Raw genomic sequence first — 20,457 nt, 5'->3', positions numbered from 1 at the left:
CTGCCCAAGAGGCAACCGTGAAGAACTACTACAATCACCAGACTTTTATCGAAAGGTCAATCTCATTATGTTTCTATCTACATATCACTTAGTAACAAAGTAAACTCCTACTACAGTGTGTCAGACTAGTTTACAGGTTTGGCTAACAACTTGGCTTTAAAATGAGAAAAACACATTGTTCTAGTACCCACTAAGGTAACCTTCTCTGGCATACAGCTGGTATTATTATGCTTCTTGGGCCAGACACACATTTTGTCTGTGTGACCCCACAACTCAAGCTACAGTACATCTGAGCATCATGAGGATGGAAGCAAAGGAGTTTCACAAAGCACCAGTGTCTTCAATTATTGGCATAGCTAATACCCAAGAACGGTTTGAAACATCAAGAGTCCAAAAGAAGAATGTAGAAATTTACTAATCATTACTATTCTTGTTCTCTTTTCTAAAGTCAGGAGGACGAAAAGAATAAACTTGTGATTACTCCTGACCTGAGTTTAAAGTTTATTCTTTAAATAAGCCTCCCTCTCCCTCAATCATGTTTTCTTTCTTTCTTTTGTTTTTTGTTTTTCAAGACAGGGTTTCTCTGTGTAGCTTTGGTGCTTGTCCTGGATCTCGCTCTGCAGACCAGGCTGGACTTGAACTCAGAGATTCACCTGGCTCTGCCTCCTGAGTGCTGGGATTAAAGGCGTGCGCCACCACCACCCGGTCTCAATCACTTTTTTAAGGGGAAAAAAGGGGAATAATAATCCTTTCTTGTTCAAGGAAAATACCCATGAAGATAACTCACATTCCAAACGTATAATTATACATTTGTAAGTTTATTTTTAATACCCCTCATTAAATTTTACAGAACGCTACAGATAGAGAGGTAGACGAATCGAATGACATCCTCCCCCATGCCTGCAGATGCAGGCAGGTGCTTCCTATTAAACCATACTATTTGCCCCAGGAAAACAGAAAAGTGATTTCAATCAACTGAGTAGATGTGTTAGGGAATTGTTTTGTTAAAATATTTTTGTAATAATAAGACTGAGCTGTGACAGCATAAATGAATTCTTTAAAAACAAACAAACAAAACAAAAACTATTTTCCTTTTCCATTAAATTGCAAACATTTTTACAGGCTCTCACTTCAGCTCCTTTGTGCTTTACACACTAGAACTCTTACCAGGGCTGTGAGGCCGCCACCGCTCTCCATCCCTTCTTGATCCAGCCAATCGCCAACCTCCATCTTCATCTTCTCCATTCTGTTCCTCTCTGAAGATACGCCAGTTTTCACTTTCTGACCGTATAAATTCATGCTTTCTCCCCACAGATGTTGGTCCACTTTCCTCAAAATTTGGTCTCCCTATAAAGAGAAGAAAATATGGTAAGTTAACATGATCTCTTGCCAGTAAAGATTTTGAAAAACAAGTAATACTTCAAACTTTCCCCATAGCTCCTTTCAATGCTCAAAAAGTGTTAACAAACTAACTGTATATATACACAAATATTACACTTTCTTAAAGCTTGGGCAATTATTTTTTAAACAAAAATAGTATGTGCAATTTTAAAGGCATACAATGAGGCGCTAGAGAGATGGCTCACAGTTAAGAGTGCTTATTGCTCTTGCAGAGAATCCTGGTTCTGTTCCCAACACCGATACAGCTCAAAACCCTCTTCTGACCTCTGCTGGCACCAGGCACACATGTGGTGCAAATGGATACATGCAATCAAAACACTCACGCTCATTAAACAATAAAATAAATCCTTCTTTACCAAAAAGACATATAATGAAAATTCAATTAATCTTCCTTCTACATAAGGACTCCAGAGACTTAGTCCCCAGCACTAAGAAGAGCCATCATTAGTTTCCTACAAAATTTTCCAAAAACTGCCCGTGTGTACACTCAGCTTTGCATGTGTAACTCCTACACATACAAAAACTGCCCATGTGTACACTCAGCTAGGCATGTGTAACTCCTACACACACCCCTGAGGATAGCATACTGTTTGGAACTACTATTATTTTCACCCAATGGTGCATTTTGCCAATCTTTCCCTATTAGCATATACCTTTTAAAAGACTTTTTTTTTATCATATGATTACCTTAACTTATATAACCAAATCTTAGACGAAAACTTACATAAAACTCTTAAAAGGGAGAAAAGATATCATCTGCTAGGAAAACACTATTAGCTTTTTGCCATGGTCAACAGCTTCCAGGAGCCCCTCAATAATCCCTAGCTCCTAGTATCCACGTAGTACTTTTCCCTTGAAGGTGAGCTGAACTTACTGCTAAAAAAATAGAATATACCTGAAATAATGATTTTTTTTTAAATCTAAAGTTGTTTTCTTGTTGATAGTGTTTTTTGTTTTTTGTTTTTTGTTTTTTTAAGAGACAGGGTCTCACTATGCAACCCTGGCTGGTCTGGAAGTCACTATATACTCTGCCTTTTTTGAGTAGAGATTAAAGCTGCTTATCACCATGCCCAGTTCTGAATCTAAAATTTAAGAGACCTCTGTCTTGAAATATCTTGGAATTGTTCTTTGAAGAAAGCCAGGAACCACATGGTGCCTATGGTGAAACTCATAATACAAAGCCTTAAGGCTCTTCACTTACAGAAACGTAAGATTGAAAGTGGTCACAATCCCAAAAGAACCTTCAAATGACTAAAGAATAGGCAAACAATTTTACTGCTGTTTCATGAGACACTAGAGCCCAAACCACCCAGCCAATAAATGAAGCAGAGAAAAAAACACCCATCATTCTTGCAGGGCAGGGTAGTTCAAGCCAGTCCATAATCCAAGCAATCGGGAGATAGAAGGTGGATCAGAGTTCACATAAGAGTCTGAAACCAGCCTGAGCTAAATAAGACCTTAACTCAAAAGTCATTCAGCTAAATCCTGGGCTCATCTACATTACGCAGTCAAAGACCCAAATAATCACTTAACTGATTTGATTTCCAATCCTTCTTACAGGAAGTTAATTTTTCCCATTCTATGGCTGAGAACACTGAGGCTCAATAAACAACCTCTGGGTATTGTGTAGAATCATATACCATTATTAAACAGCATAACAGAATTCATATATTAATCTCCTGATCACTCAACAGCAATTTATAGCACACTGAATCAGAGCTATAGATTCAAGTACAGACACTCTTTCCTTGCACTAAGGACATCCCAGGCTCTCCTGTTTAGAATGAGAGGTCAATACACTTTACAAAACACTAAGTTTGTTATATGGCTTCATGAAAAATGTAGCTACTCTTAAAAAAGAGAAATTTAGAAGAAACCTTTAATGTATTTGAATATGAAAACAATGAGGAATGCTCACAAATACTATTGAGTGCCTAAACTAATCTAGCTACTCATTTCCATCATCTGCTTTTCCACAGAGAGCCTTCAGGAGTCCTGAATGTATCAAGGGAACCAATATAGCACTAATGGCAAAATGAAGAACTCACCAAACACAGATCATCACTTTTCCGAAAAAATATTAGAGGCTTTATTAAATTAAAATCACTAAAGTACTAATAATTCCACAATCTTAAACTAGAAGGCCGAAACAAGACTGCCAAGGGTCAAGGCAAGCTGAGCTATAATATAAAGTGAGATGAGAGTGAAGGTGAGTGGGGTGAGCACACAGGCGTGAGCATGGGAGCGAGCGAGTGAGCACGTGAGAACGGGGAATAAGAGCAAGTGAACTGGGAAGAGAAGTAGGCCAGGATTTAATGCATGCATACAAGGGAGCGTTCTCTCCTCCCTCTTAGTTCCTGGCTTCATTCACTGTGTTATAGATGGGCTTTCAAAAGTTGGGTTCAAGTAACCTTTCTGCTTTTGCTTTGCAAGTGGCTGGGTACAGCCTATCACCAGAGAGCCTGGGTAACATTGTCACTGGAATCTACACTCCTGTCGCCTTATAGCTCCAGTTTTCACTTCTGAAAGCAAATATTTTCTTCATGACTGTTCATCTCCTGTAATGCCAACAAGTCAGTTACATCCTGACTTTCTCATTTGAGGGGGAGTGGATCTGATATGAAGCAGCATGAATTTACATGATCACTAGCAAATCAGTAGCAGAATTCAAATTTGAGTTACTAGATGGCTATTACTATGAAATAGTTTCTAGGAACTGCCATATATTTTCTCACATATTAAATATTACACATGAATATCAACAATAGAAAGGTCTCAATTATGGATTACTGGTAAACCAAGGAAACCCAACTAACAACAGTCCTTCCAAAGAAAAGGGTGAGAAAGAACTCGTAAACAGACTTCACTCTCTCTAGCTTCAAAAAAACCTTTTAATTCAACATTCTAAGGTGGGACACATGACAAATGTGTAATTGACTAAGTTTTTAATCGAACAATTGTGTAAAATAAACACCTTAATTTAAAAAAAAAAAAAAAGCTCTCAAAAATCATGTGCTTCCCCATCAGCCTTTTCAAATCTATACATTATCCTGATTTCGTAATTTTCCCCTCTTGGACTTTTTAAAAAACTTTATTTGGGAAAAGGGAAACTATGACTGGGATGTAAAATAAATAAATAAATAATTTTTTTTTTGAAAGAAGCTTTGTTTAGGGAGTGGGGTGCATACATACCAGAATCCCCAAGGGAAAGACAAAGGACAACTTTGTGAGCCTCGTTCTCTCCTTCTATCTTTACATGAATTCCAGAGTCAGTCCAAGTCATCAGGCTTGGACAGCAAACACCAAGACCCACTGAGCTACAGCATCAGCCCTGAACTTCTTTATATAAATGTTATAGTATTTTATCTCTAAAAAATAACTTGTCAGGTGGTGGTGGCACACGCCTGTAATCCCAGCACTCAGAAGGCAAAGGCAGGTGGATCTCTGTGAGTTCAAGGCCAGCCTGGGCTACCAAGTGAGTTCCAGGACAGCCTCCAAAGCTAGAGAGACACCCTGTCTCGAAAAACAAAAAATAAAAATATAATAAATAAAAATAACTTGTTCTTTTACACTGGTATACAGGATCTCACTGTATGAACAGCTACAATATACTGCTCTTAAATTGCTGACATTTAGGTTTCTTGCTTTTTGCTATTATTAACTATACATTTATGAACATTCTTATACACAAATTTTGGTGAGCAAAGAGATATGTTTTTTTGGGTACACATCATATTCAGCTTTTGTAATTACTATCATATATTTTCCCAAAGAAATGTTTTTTGACTCTTTTATTCAAACCTAGAGTAAGTTAACATGATGCTTCTTCCATAAACAAACAATATTAGACACATAGGATTACAAAGACAGGCTTGCACATAGCACTTGCCCTCTAGGCCACAGACCAGGGATACATATGAAAATAAAGGACCTGATACATTATAGTTGATACAATGCCCTGATAGAGTTCACCTGATCGCCTTAATAACCACAGGAGATTAAGTTAAACCTCACCATCTCCATTGTTCCTGTGTGGAAAGGGATACCTGTGGGTGGTTTCCAAGATCACATAGCTGAGTCATGAATCAGAAATAGAACCTAGTTCTGCAGCCTCCTAACTCATCTCTACTACGTTACTCTCAGTGGGTTACTCACAACTATGCCCATTGGAAGCAGCCAGACATTCCAGTAAAACTCAAGTAGGAAGAGGAAGATCTAGGATCTAAGCCTGCCAAGCTCCCAAAGAATGACAAATCAGGGGCAGCCTGTCAACATCCATAGGCAGAACTATTTTTATTTCAGTATTTCCACCAAATAATTTCAAAATGTTTATTTCTGAAAAAACTGGTTAAGACCAACTTCTTCAATAGAAAATTTTTATTCTAGAATTAATTTAAGAAGAAATGTGGCTTCAAACTGTATAAAAATACATTTGCAACTGTTACTAAGAACCAAAGGCTGCACTGAATGAAGAACCGCTCTAAGAGTCTAATGGAACCTTTTCTAATTAGTAGGTATCTGTGGTATAAATTCAAAAAGATTCACTTGTATAATCTTGTTTTTAAAAATGATAGATCTGTGTCCTCTTTTCATTTGTTTTGTTTAGTTTTCAGGACAGGGTTTCTCTGTATAGCCCTGGCTGTCCTGGATCTTGCTCTGTAGACCAGGCTATCCTAGAACTCGCAGAGATCTGCCTGCTGAGTGCTGGGATTAAAGGCATGCACCACTATGTCTCATAGATTTGTGTATTCTTGATGAAACTTAAATGACAAACATCAAAGTTATCCCCAGACAGTTTAAAAGATGCTATCTTAGGCTCTTTTTATGTCTCATAATTGCAGTGTTCTATGGTGGCCAGGGCTACAATGAGGGCCACCCACATGGGCCCTTCTCAGCCCTCAAACTCAGATTCTTCTCTCTGTAATATATCAGCACTATTGTTGATATATTGACAAAGTTGAGTAAAGAAAAATTCTGGGAACTTCTTTTTAAAATGCAATTTATGAACAAGATGATTTAAAAGTGACTCTAAATCTAATGGAATAGTCTGTAAATGCACATCTGCAAACAGTACAGTTCCTGGCAAAAGAAAGACTGCAAAGAATATAGGAGATCAGAATCTTCTTTTTAAAAATATCTCAAGCAATAGGAATATGCCCCCACCCCTACAGCCCTCATGCTTGTTGTCTGCTGGTACACACCTAGAAACTGCCTGGAATATCTGGAGAAGGCAGTCACCAAGGAGGCTTGAACACACCAAACTAGAAAGAGAGACTAGGTAAAGCAGCTATTCCCAAGCTACAACCATGGGTGAGCTTGGGGCTCAGAGTCCCTAGACTAGAGCATGCTGTGACCAAGGATGCTTTGTTTTTCAGGGCAAATGATCTAAGGCTTTCAGAATCTTACCACTGTCTATGATCTTCAAAAGGTGAGAAGAAAAGAAAAAAGAAAAGAAAAGAAAAGAAAAGAAAAGAAAAGAAAGAGAAAGAAAGAAAAGAAAAAAGGGGGGAAATCAATTAAAAATTTTCTGTTCAGTATAGTAAACAAGACTTTTATCAGGAAATTATATCACCTACAGAATATTTTATGTTCTTAAATCATAGTCACTTAAAGCATATAAAAGCTGTTAAAATACGTATGTAGTATATTATGTACAAGTAGTATCTCCCCCCCCCCCCCCCCCCACACACGGAAGTACATACTTGTTTCTTCCTTAATGTGTTAAGGAAAGGAGTCTTCTACAAACTAAATGCAAACTGAGTGCTGGCTTCTGCCTGGTCTTCTGGGCGGACTTCCTAAGGAGAAGGAGCGGTAAAAGGGCACCTGTGTGCATGTTTGACTTGCAGCCAAAAATGGTGTTTATGGAAAACTTCAGATGGAGCACAGAGGCATTCAGCCAACAAAATCTACAGCTGTGAAACTTGGAGCTTACAAGTACCCAAACTCCAAAAGCAAAAGTGGAATTATGGGACAAACTTTGAAGCTTGTTTATGTGCAAATTTTTGTAGCAATTGACTTTGTATTTCTCTATTAAATAGTAAAAGGGAATCCCATCCAAGTATGGACACTTACTTCCTCTTGCTCTCAATAATTACTTAGAACTATAATTCCACAATGGTGAAAATAGAGTTTAAAGTCCACACTGGAAACCTCTAAACTTCTGCAGCCTAACCTTTGCTCAGCTGGGGAGCACAGTCCTGAAAGCTCAGCCACTTCTGGATGGAAGACTAGGGAACTGTAAGAATGTCTCTGAAAAAGTACCTCAAACAACGGGCATATGTCCTCATCCCCACAGCCCTCATGCTGCCTGTCATCTTTAACACAAAGATAAGAATACGTGCAACCAGTCAGGCAGACCAGATGGGAGCGTATACAAGATACTGCACTCCAACAAATCTTCTATCATTTTAAAGAAAACTGTAGTGTATTTGTAGACAGTATACTAGGCTACTTCAGCTAAAATAGGAATCAATATCTTTAGGGACAGAGATTTGAATCTAATAAAGACTCATTTACTTGTTTGTGGCACTTGGCATAATCATTACAATTCTTAACAAAAAAAAAAATCATCAATGGAACAGCAACGTTTATGTTCATACACAGAAGAGATACTTTAGATCCAACTCCAGTTATCCTACTATGTCTTTTAGGGTGAAGGTGGCATATCTCACGTGTCATTACCAATGTCACCTCAGCCAAACTGATGGCACCATCTCCCAGTAAATTTAGATGCTCAAGATGGGAATGCTTAGCTACAGAGTCCAAGTCTAACATCCATAGTCAGCCATCATTGTCCACAGCAGGCTCTCAAGTTAGCAACATCCCAGAATCAGAAAACGACTTCACATAAGTCATTGTGTGGGTGCATTCGTGTGTGGATGTGTGGGTGTATAATTGAGGCTGGCTTCAAACTCGTAGCAACCCTATTGCCTCAGATGACCAATGGCTGAGATTACAGATAAGAGCCACCACACCTGGTAAAGACATTTATTAACTTACTGTATCATTTTTGTGTCAATACAGTCTAAAATAGAATCTATTATTGAAAAAGTCTGTCAGGCACAGTGGTCCATGTCTGTAATATCAGTATTTGGGAAGCTGAGGCAAGGGAATCGTAAGTTGAAGGCCACAGTAGACTATACAGTCAAAATTTTTCTTCTTTTTTTAAGGTGGGAGGGGTCTCCTAATTGAATGACATTCTTTTCTGTCTTCCCAACTGTTCAAGATAGTGGCAGATATGCTCATGTGCTTCTGCCTTCTTTGGGAAGAATGTCCCACTACTTGCTCTGGTGTTTTTGTTGCTTCAGTTAGGTGTTTTCCTCAATCAGCTAGCTGGAAAATGATACAAATGCCTATAGCACATGCAGGGAATAAGTCTTACATGTGAATCTCACCTTATCTTCCCTGGTTCTGAAGGTCAAAATTACTTGTGTTGTGCCTAAACTTGTATTGAAAAGCCTGGCATTAATAAAACAAAGGAGGAATTAATGTATTTTTTAAATTGTGAAGGGAGAGAGAGGAATCCACAAAGTCGGATTTCCCTTCCTAAGTAGCATTAGATTGGTCTACATTCATAACTTTCCCAGCAGGCCTTTCCAAGCTTTTCCTTCAAACAAACAGAGTGTCTTTGTTTCTCAGATCCTCTTATGTGTAACATTTGATCAAAGTTTTAAAATTGGCAGCTGACAGAGAAGGAGAAAATACTGCTCACTAGGCATTACACAAGGCCATACTTTCAGCTCATGTGGAGGCTGCTACATGTAAGCTGGACTGCTGACATTTTTCAGGTAAACACAATTTCAGTACTGAGTCGCAGTTCCTGTACCCTGAACACTGTTTTATTCTACTTCATCACATATACCAAGAAAAGACCCCGCTAAGGGTCACTAAAACAAGCCTTAAGAAAAGCCCAAGGTGCTGTTTAAATAAAAGTACAAGGCATCAAACAATCATATTCCTAGTCAAGCCTTATTACACAGCTTTAAAACCAAACAAATTGCAGTTAGGAAGGAGGGTATGAGCACTGTTTCGGGTAACTAAATAATATATACCTACTCGTTTTGAAACTAATCGTAGCCATGCTGATTGAGGTAAGATCTAATAAGAAAGCCAGAAAAAGGCCTAAACAGTCTTACCCAACTACATCTCCCCTCAAGAAATGGTGGAAAAAAGATTACTGAAAAGAGATACCTCACACTTCAACACGCAATATAAGGAGAGAGGGCTGAAAGGAAATCTTGCAGGGAATTTTATCCCTTTGAACTTTCAAATAAACTCTTAAATAAGATTATGCAAACTTACTAAAAACCGGTCCTGATTAGAGGGAAAAAATGCACCCCTTCTCCACGTCAGTTCTAGAGGCTTTCTCCAGAGTTGTTAAGGTTTGTGTTGGGTAAAGAAAGACCTCCTAACAAACCAGCATTCTTTTCCACATGATCAGAGCTAATTGGCCCCCCTGCAGACTAAGTGACCAATCACATCAGCTTCAGCTGAAACCAGCCCTCACGACATTATAAACACAGGAATGTAAGCTGCAAAGCCAGTCCAAGAAGAGAACCTACAAACTACACTGTAGGTTTAAAGCACCTGATCAAAAAAAAGACTGCTAACTTCACTGAGACCTACCTTGGGAAGCTGACCCCACAAGACAACTGGTGAGTACATGAAGTAAACCTTCATTCTTATTCTTTCCTTTAGGGGACCAGGCAAGGACAATGACAGCAAAGAGGAACAGAGCAAGATTGCTTACAATAGAGTTTTACAACAGAGACATTACCTAGACAGTCATAGCTTGGGTTTGTTCTTTTTCCTTCAATTTTAGAACTGGCAAATAGCCATATTAAAAGCTATAGTGAAAGTTTAGCTCTCAGTTATTTCAGGAAATACATACTAATTCCTTGTTATGACATAAATGAATAGAAAGAAAATCCTAGATAAAACTCTGTGGCTTTAAAAAAAGAATGTTGTTTTTTTGGATGGGATTAGAGGAACTCAAAATAAGCATATGGAAATAAACGTGCCAGAAGAATAAACCATTGTTTTTAATTTTCTTAATTCAAGAAATGCATGTCCTAGTTTAAAATTTCTTTTTAAGCAGGGAATTATTACTGAAGTAGATTCTGTATATAAGAAATTAAAATATAAACTACTCTCTGAGCTTACATAATGGGGTTAAAATTCACAATGTCTGCCCTAATTATAAAGGCCAGGAAAGGTGCTTATGAGACTTTCAACACAGCCTTTAAAGTGTTTGCATAAGGCATGAACAAACACTGTGTTCATTTAATATTTCTAAGTGCAATCTCTATCTTAACTGTCGAACAGGAATTACAGCACTCCTCTAGAAGCACAGCAATAGAAAATGTTAAGTTTAAGGGCTACCTCCTAATAGACAGAGAAACACTCTTATTTTGATAATTAATGAAGCCATCAAACTACCATTTTGAAAAATAAGTACTTGGTAGACAAAATAAAATAAGTACTCTTTCCAACAAACAATTTATAAATGCATATTTTACACCCCCCCACAGATACACAAATTTTCCACTTGTTTATTCTACTTCCTGTTGTGATCAGTTCATAAAAATCCCACAAAAAGACAAATGCATTCAAAATGCACTCATAGTCAAATGCAGTAACACATACCTGTAATCCTAGGACTTGGGATATAGAAGCAGGAGCATCAGTTCAAAGACATCTGGCTACATTGGCTGAGTCTGAGACCAGCCTGGGCTGTATGAAAGCAGTCTCAAAAAGAGAGGGAGTGGAGGGGGGACGGAGAGAGGGAGGGAGGAAGGGAGGGAGGGGGGTATTTATGCCCATGTGCCTGTGAAAATGTAAAAATTATTTGGAAATATGTCTACCCATCAGACATTTACATTAGAAGGAGAAGGGGGTGGGATCTTATACATATCAGGCAACAGCAATGAAATTTTAATTAAAGACCATATAAGCAGACATAAAATCATACAGAAACCATCTAATAGGAAACACATATTAGTTGAGAAACTAGACATAAACTTACAAACTGGTAGGTAGACTTTAAGGGATCATGTTATTTAATCTCTCTTTCAACCACATTCTTTGCTTTCATCTAATGATATCTGGCAAGAGGACATGGTAGCTTGCCCCAAATGACAGAGCTATGTATAAACAGAGCCAGTGCCCCCAGGCCATGTTCCCTATCCTTATCCCTATTCTTTGCACTACATGGCGATGACTTGACTATACGAGTGCATCAAGGTAACCCACTGAGGATCAAAATCTTACTGCTCTCAACTATTTGCCAACATGATCCAAACAAAAGTCAACAATGTTTCATGGAGAAAAACAAAACCAAAAATGCTTCACTGTTTTGATACTGGCCTTTTGACTTCCCTGTCCATGACTTTTTCCATGTTATCTAGTTGCTGGAGGGGAAGAATGAAATTGTAGAGAGCATAGATGAACTGCTATAAAAACAGCAATCATCAAAAGAGCCAAGTGGAAATAGCGTTGAAGGCATGGTGTTTGCATAGGAAGGCTCTCCCTCAGGTGTGGGGTTCTACAGTAGTCAGACTTAAGCAAGGGTGAACCTGCCCTGCTTCACTTCTGTAAAGCAGGGAGCTCTTTGTGAACCCCTAGGCTCCATTACCAACGTCCAGGCCCACAGGAGCCATGTCCACAGACATGAGCAAGAACAACAAAGTCTGCTCGCTCTCTTCTCACCACCGGAGACTTCCTCCTGTGTCGCAATCATTTCTCTTATAAAAATACATCAACAGTATAATTTTTTACAATTATCTTCTTACCTGGCAGAGTCTGTTCAAGGCAATGCTACATCAGATGCTCCTTTCCAGATTTTACTTTATTTTACTGTTTTGTAGAATAAGCCAATAATTCTTCTTTAACTGATAATCTATTTCTTACATAAATAAATAAATCCTAAGTCTGAACCTAATAAGCATTCCTGGAGAATAATGTTCTCTAGGGGATCCTGGATTCCTGTTTTCTTTTGCTTTTTGTTTTTAAAAATACTCACTCTGTAGCCTTGGCTGGCCTAGAGTTCTCTATGCAGATAAGGCTGGGAGATCCTCCTGCCTCTGCCTCCAGAGTGCTGGGAGTAAAGTCAATGCCTCCACTCCTAGCCCCTGTAGTGGTTCTTGAACACAGTACTGCTCACAAAGGCTAACCAGTCAAATGTATTGGTTTTTAACACTAACTCTGGACTCAGGTATGCTTAAGAATATTAGTAACTGCTAATTTTATGAACTTGGGAAATTTATTGTGCCTCACTTTCATTATAAAATGGGAATGTTATCAGTAGTTATTACTATAAAAGTTAAGAAGCAGTATAAATGACAATAAAGCAACTAATACCGAATTTACCATATGCAAGGCACTGATTTAGAATGATGCCTAGTACAGGATAAATAATATATATCAGCTACTATTATAAATCATTACCACTGGGGCCTGGGGAGATGGCTCAGCAGTTAAGAGCCCAGCAACCACATAGTGGCTCACAGCCATCTATAATGAGATCAAATGCTCTCTTCTGGTATGCAGGTATATATGCAGATAAAGCACCATATACATTTAAAAAAAATTTTTTTTAAATCATTACCACCATTAAGAACCATGTAGCTGGGTGGTAGTGGCACACGCCTTTAATCCCAGCACTTGGGAGGCAGAGGCAGGCAGATCTCTGTGAGTTCGAGGCCAGCCAGGGCTACCAAGTGAGTTCCAGAAAAGGCGTGAAGCTACACAGAGAAACCCTGTCTCAAAAAACCAAAAAAAAAAAAAAAAAAAAAAAAAAAAAAGAACCATGTATAAAGCAGAAGAGGACCATCAAAGATCAGCTTTAGGAAAGAATACAGCATGACTGCTAAATACACAGCTTCTCATCAAAAATAAATAAATAAAGTAAATTAACTGACTTTGCTGTAGTTAACCAGACTAGACCAATAATCCAAAGCCCTTATGTAATGTGCATAATTTCTTGCCTTTCTATATACTTTTGTAGTTCCATATGAAAAATGGAGATAATCATGTCTATCTTCTTACCACATAGAAACAGAGGGTAGACAGTAAGAAGCATCTAGCACAGTGTCTATAAAGGCTTTGTTGTTGTTTCTAAAAGGAATGAGAGCAGGTCTTTTAAAATATTTTAAGAATCTAGCAAAATAAGGAGCATTAAATATGGGCTGAGGTGTGGCTCACTTGTCAGCACTTGCCAGACAACAAAAAAATACACTCAATGGATTATGACAACTTGGTATGGCAATAAGTGATACAACATGAATAGTTTTGATTTTTTAAGTCTATCACAAGAAACTGAAACGGCCATCTCATCTAAATTGAATAACCATCCAGTGTTCAATCAGCTCTAGCTCAAAGCTGAGAAAAATATTAAAGAAGATGGCCCAGGTATCCCCAACAAAGATTACAACAGCCTCAGGACAAAAGAGAACATCATACATGCCTGGCTGTCCAATGTCCAAACCTATTAACAGAAAAAGTCTCTAAAACCCCAGAGTCCCTAGACAGACCACCCCAGCAAACCCAAGTAACCTCACTCCACCTTCTCGAGTATCAAAAGGAAGAGAGCAGCAAGGCAGGATAGCACATGTTGTAAATCTAGAACTGAGAAGACTAAGGCAGGAGAATCCAGAGTTCACCAGCCTGGGCTACTGAAACAAAAATGGGGGAGTGGGGATGAAGAAGAGGAGCAGAAGTGGGTATGCAACACTCTCAAGGTATCTACTTGGGAAGATGCACCTTTAGTGAAAGTCAGGCCATCTTTCTTGATTTGTTCCTGAGAGTTACTATACAAAAGTCTTGATATATCTCTATGTATTTATCATGTCCAAGATTGGTCACTCATTAGATGTCTACTGATAACACAGGGAAAGCCTATCTATCCCTTCGTGAAGTTCACAGAAGAGAACTAATTACACTGTTTTCAAAATTGTCATTGATTTCTTACTATTTATTTTTGCTTGTAAGACACTTAAAATTTTTTCTTCTGATTTACTTATTCTCAAAGCTACTGTTATTAAGGTTGGCAGAAAAAAACCTACTTAGCATGTACAAGGCCCTAGAGTCCATTCCTAGTACCAGGGACAAGGGATGTTATCTAGATACATCTAGTTGGAATATCTATTATTGAGGTGTAGGGTTATACTGGGGGTTGAACCAAAGGTCTTATATATGTTAGGTGGGTGCTTTACTATAGAGTTCCAACCAGGAATTTCATATTTTGCCAAGATTTAATATGAGCCAAGGATGTGTGTGCCTTGTAGCTATCCATCCATCAACTAGGACAGAAAGGATATATTAATATATCCACAATGGAAAAATAAAACTTATTCACAAAGTGTTGAATAGGCTAATTATAAGGAATACTTTAAAATTGTATATCTGGGGCCAGTGAGATACTTGTGAGTAAAAGTGATTGTTATTAAGAACAATGACCTAAGCTTGAATCCACAAGGTAGTAAGGGAGAACTAATGCCCAGATTGTCCTCTGCCCTTGAAAAAAACCACCATGAAACACATACACCCCCGCCAGCATATACATATACACACACACACACACACACACACACCACATACTACAAAAGAATGAATGAACGAATGAATAAATGAATGAATGAGTGGATGAAAAAACTATGAGTCCCTAAAAGCTTGACATAAATATAAGTCTTGTCCTAGTACTAAGTCTGACTTCAAAATATCTGCAGAGTGTTGGAAACTAGATCAATACAAAGTGCTTGCCTAGAATGCCCAAAGCCCAAAGCTCTGGATTCAATCACCAGCAACTTCAAGAAAACAAGTATTTGCAGACAGTCTAATATTAGCTTTCCAAATGATTTTTACTTATTTACAGAGTAAAATATTTATGTATTTAAATTTAGTCTGTTTAATTATTATAATTCATAATTATCAGCAAATTTTAAAAATTTGTTATTTAGAAATAGCATTTAGTTAACTCAATAAATACTTAATGCCTGCATTTGTGCAATGACAAAATAGGTGTTAAAAAAAAGCACAAATAGGGCTGGAGAGATGGCTCAGTGGTTAAGAGCACTGACTGCTCTTCCAGAGGACCCAGGTTCAATCCCCAGCACCCACATGGCAGCTCACAACTGTAACTCCAAGATCTGACACCCTCACACAGGCAAAATACCAATGTATATAAAATAAAATTTTTTTTAAAAAAAGCACAAATAAATTATAAGCCTCACCCTCTGGAATTCAAAAATATATTTAGAAGACAAAGTATCAAATGGTATTTTTACAGTCACTCAAGGAAAGTCTAAGAAATATCCTAAAATAATATGTAACTAGTTAATAAATAAATGACTTGACCAGTAATTGTCCTCCCTCTTATGTAAACACTATAAGAAAGTTCAAAATTCATGAACATGAATGAACTCTTAAGTTAGTAAAGGACTAACTACTTTACTCTTGTTTCAGAGAATTACAGCCTGAGATGGACAGCAGTAACTGTAAAGTTAATGCTCCTCTCCTAAGTCAAAGATACCGGAGGATGGTCACAAAAGATGGCCACAGCACACTTCAAATGGATGGTGCTCAAAGAAGTCTTGCTTATCTTCGGGATGCATGGGGAATCCTAATGGACATGCGCTGGCGCTGGATGATGCTGGTCTTTTCTGCTTCTTTTGTTGTCCACTGGCTTGTCTTTGCAGTACTCTGGTATGTTCTAGCTGAGATGAATGGTGATCTGGAAATAGATCACGATGTCCCACCTGAAAACCACACTATCTGTGTGAAGTACATCACCAGTTTCACAGCTGCATTCTCCTTCTCCCTGGAGACGCAACTTACAATTGGTTATGGTACCATGTTCCCCAGTGGTGACTGTCCAAGTGCAATCGCCTTACTTGCCATACAAATGCTCCTAGGCCTCATGCTAGAGGCTTTTATCACAGGTAATTATTTTTGTTTTTAAAGAAAAAATACAAGCCTTTTATAAAGTATATAGTTGGTTATAGGCAAGTCTGTTATAAGTAATTTATTTGTATTATATTATAAGTAGGTGATGCCAAAGAAAAGAAACAATCTAGGGACAAACAATAGAAATATATAAAGAATATTAGAACTACGTAAGAAAAAAAGGACCATGTCATTAATTTGCAGGAATATACATGCAAAAATAATAACAAAAAGCCTAAAAGTAAATTCTCACAGAAGCTATCCTGCTAAGTATGTGAATAAGTATACTGAACACAAAGTTTAACAGTCACGCATGCTACGTGACATAAGAATCTGACTTCTTAATCTTCTTTCTTATGGCAGAACTTTCTCCTCCGAGATCACATACTCAATATGTACTCAACATAACACAAGTAAGCACCATGTTTCAAAGTTACAGATACATACAAAATGCAATGGGAATATAGCATAAATATTTGCCTATATGTCTGGTAACATCTAAGACTCTTCCCTCTAATAGTGCTGGTTCTTTTCATGTAACTTAAACAACTTTTTTAAAAGCACACTAATACACTAAGAGATAAGCACTGAACATGATGAAAGATGACCCCACTGCGCTACCAAGTGGCACTACATCTTGTAACAAATGACTTAACTTCTATACATATGTTCACATTGGCTCCATTCTTAGATAAATTTAAGATAACCTATGTATTTAGATGGGGAAATGCTTAAATTTTTGCATTAACCTCTAACTAAATTTGCCATTTCCTTCAATTATGAAGTTATACACAAACATATGATATCCATATTAAATCATATAAATCAATAGATGGAACAGATGGCTAGATAGGTAGATGGATGGATGGATATACCCCCACACTACCAGTAACTTTGGTATGAACAGAATCAGGTATTTCAAGTCAACTACAATACTTCATAATTACAGTATAACCTACTGCTAAATTTTGTTAATGCATCGATATGGCATATGTAATATTGTATATTTTTATATATGTTAACTGAATTTCAATATATTTGACTTCCTCTGTTTGCACTTAATATTTAAACACTTACAACATAATTATGGGGGTCTGTAGAAATAGCTTAGTGGTTAAGAGCACCTGTTGCTCTTTTATAGAAGACAGACCTAGGCTCAGCTCCAGGAACACATATGGCAGCTTACAATAATGCCTTCTTCTGGCCTTCTCAGGCACCAGGCATACATACAGTGAACAAATAGAATGCATGCAAGCAAAACACTCATACACATAAAAGAAAAATGAATAAATCATATATACACACACATATATGCTATATATGAGTATATATAATGTATGTATGTGTGTGTGTATGTATATGCATAAGAATCATGTATGTCTCACCAGCTTGCCAACAGGCTCTGTGGAACAAGAATGGTTAGGAAACCCTAATTTATAGCTGTGGGTAGTACACAAGGAGTATGTACTTAAGATACACTGAATCACCTGATAGCCAGCTTCCCCAAAAACAGCCTTTATCTATAAGTTTCAAAGGTAAACATTCTTTAATGCATCACCCCTTCTTCCAGCCCTCTCCTCTTCTGATCACCTTGCTCTGAATCTACTCTCTACTCCAAGCTGTACAATTGTAACCACACTGAATTTATTTGCTATTACTTTTTAAGAACAAACATGACTATAGAAAATGATCAGGCCCCTTTTCTCTTTCCACTCTCTTCCCTCCGCACGGTCTCTCTGTCTCTCTGTCCCTCTCTGTCTCTGTCTCTGTCTCTCTGTCTCTGTGTCTCTCTCTCTCCTCCCCCCCATAAAGCTTTAGAAAAGTAAAATAAAATTAAAAAAAAAAAAAGATCAGTTCTTGATCTTTGTAACTTACAAGATAAAGTTTTACATTTCTTCATAACAAATCAAATTTTTCTTACAGCCATTTTGAAATCATGGGGGTTTTGCTGGTTCTTAACAGAAATGTTACATATACTCTGAAAAACTCATTTAAGTAAGAGTGCCTGAAATTAACAATGGTATAAATTCCTTACTCTGTGGAATATGAGTGAGAAATATGTAACTACTTGACATACTCTTCCCATTCAGAAAAAGTATTGAGATTTAAAGTTTTCCATTCTTAAAAAACAAAGAAAAAAGAAACAAAAACATTTCAATGGTTTTTAATTTAGGTGCCTTTGTGGCGAAGATTGCACGGCCAAAAAACAGAGCGTTCTCAATCCGCTTCACTGACTTAGCAGTAGTAGCTCACAGAGATGGCAAACCTAATCTGATCTTCCAAGTAGCCAACACCCGGCCCAGCCCTCTGACCAGTGTTCGGGTTTCAGCTGTACTCTATCAAGAAAGAGAAAATGGTGAACTCTACCAGACCAGTGTGGACTTCCACCTTGATGGCATCAGTTCTGAGGAATGTCCATTCTTCATCTTCCCGCTAACCTACTACCATACCATTACACCATCAAGTCCTCTCGCGACCCTGCTCCAGCATGAGAACCCTCCACAATTTGAATTAGTTGTATTCCTCTCAGCAATGCAAGAAGGCACTGGGGAAATCTGCCAAAGGAGGACATCCTATCTACCCTCTGAAATCATGTTACATCACCATTTTGCAGCTCTGATAACTCGAGGTTCCAAAGGTGAGTATCAAGTCAAGATGGAGAATTTTGACAAGACTGTTCCTGAACATTCAACTCCCGTGGTCTCTAAGAGTCCACACAGGACTGATCTAGATATTCATATCAATGGACAAAGCATTGACAATTTTCAGATCTCTGAAACAGGGCTGACAGAATAAGACTCACCTATACCATCCCACTTCTTAATGTATTAAATATATCCAGCCAGTTATGCAGCTATTTTCCTTCACTGTATCTCATGTTCCCCTTTTCTCAATGCTGACTACATCATGTCTATGACCACAAAAAGTGGCTACACTAACTATACACATCCCTGAAAACAAAACAGTCTATGTTACCAAGTTTCTATCAGTGGTAATCTGCTCAAATCAAGTCTGCAACTCAATCTGATAGGTGCCCATATGAGCAAATTTGCAAAGATGTAGCATGGTATCAATAATGAAGATAAAATAGACAGTGAAGGCTAAAACAGCTGAACGCTAAGGAAATCAGCTCTCATTTTCATCTGTAAACTGAAGCAACAATCTAGTTTCAAACCTAGCTCCCTGGGTGGAAGCTGATTTCACAATATTTAGTGAACATCCTTTTACAACTTTTATTTTTAAGACAGTACACATCATTTCTTTGATTCTTTAAATTACAAAACTCGGGTATTATCTTCCCACTTTTCAACAGCTAAGAACAAAATAAGAAAATAACAATATGGATTCTTTTTTTTCTTTTTGGTTTTTTTTCCCCACGACAGGGTTTCTCTGTGTAGTTTTGGTGCCTATCCTGGAACTCACTCTGTAGACCAGGCTCACAGAGATCCGTCTGGCTCTGCCTACCCCCCACCCCAAGTGCTGGCATTAAAGGCATGCACCACCACTGCCCGGCTAACAATATGGATTTATAGATAACCCTAAAAGCATTTGAATACAACACCCACACATATGTACATATATTTATGTATTTTTAGTAGACTATTCAGAACAAGTAAGGAAAGCTCTGGCCCAGACAAAACCTGCACAGTGATATTTCTGGCAAGAGCTGCAAAACTGTATGTTTCTATTATTTTAAACTCTTATAACACTCAAGTAGTGAACTAAAAGCTAACCATCTCATCATCTGATCTGCCCCCACCCTAAGTAAAAGCATTATCTTCATACTCATGACCCATTCAATGACATAAAAAAGTCCTACAAATTCCCTAAATACAAATATGTATTTAAGTTTTTATAGAGACGAAGGATTAATTAAGATACAACTCAACTACGAAAAAAAATCTGCAATACACAAAGCAGAAAATTAGGTAACAAAGTATTTTCAAACCCAAATTCCTGTTTCCAACATCAAATAGTTTTTTCTATAAACACAAAATGAGTGTTTATTCAGCAGTAGGAGGCTGGACTAGATGATCTCTATTATTTCTTTCCAAGTCTAATATTCCATGAAAATTATGCTTTCTCTGCCTGTTTTTATTTATATATACTAAGATG

General features: G+C 37.7%; 2 protein-coding genes across 6 annotated transcripts in view; one reads left to right on the top strand and one right to left on the bottom strand.

The window, feature by feature from the left end:
• The window catches only part of Gigyf2 (GRB10 interacting GYF protein 2), a 127,543-nt gene that overhangs the window by 50,653 nt on the left and 56,433 nt on the right, over positions 1–20,457 (bottom strand). For all 4 annotated transcript variants that reach the window (XM_036173789.1, XM_036173790.1, XM_036173792.1 and 1 more), the window contains one exon: positions 1,168–1,347. In XM_036173789.1, the coding sequence (XP_036029682.1) occupies positions 1,168–1,347 (180 nt within the window). The remainder of the gene's footprint in view (positions 1–1,167; positions 1,348–20,457) is intronic.
• Kcnj13 (potassium inwardly rectifying channel subfamily J member 13) lies at positions 9,953–19,700 on the top strand. 2 transcript variants are annotated; one of them, XM_036173794.1, is made up of 3 exons: positions 9,953–10,055; positions 15,862–16,337; positions 18,515–19,700. In XM_036173794.1, the coding sequence occupies exons 2-3, from the start codon at positions 15,878–15,880 to the stop codon at positions 19,135–19,137; spliced, it is 1,083 nt and encodes a 360-aa protein (XP_036029687.1). In that variant the 5' UTR covers positions 9,953–10,055; positions 15,862–15,877; the 3' UTR covers positions 19,138–19,700. The 2 variants fall into 2 exon arrangements, with proteins under 2 accessions (XP_036029687.1, XP_036029688.1); XM_036173795.1 differs by having other exon boundaries at positions 15,862–16,101; positions 18,515–18,647.

Source organism: Onychomys torridus, chromosome 23 (assembly GCF_903995425.1).
Source record: "Onychomys torridus chromosome 23, mOncTor1.1, whole genome shotgun sequence".
NCBI lineage: Eukaryota > Metazoa > Chordata > Mammalia > Rodentia > Cricetidae > Onychomys > Onychomys torridus.
The sequence above is the reverse complement of the archived record's forward strand: the minus strand, read 5'-3'. Positions and strand labels throughout refer to the sequence as shown.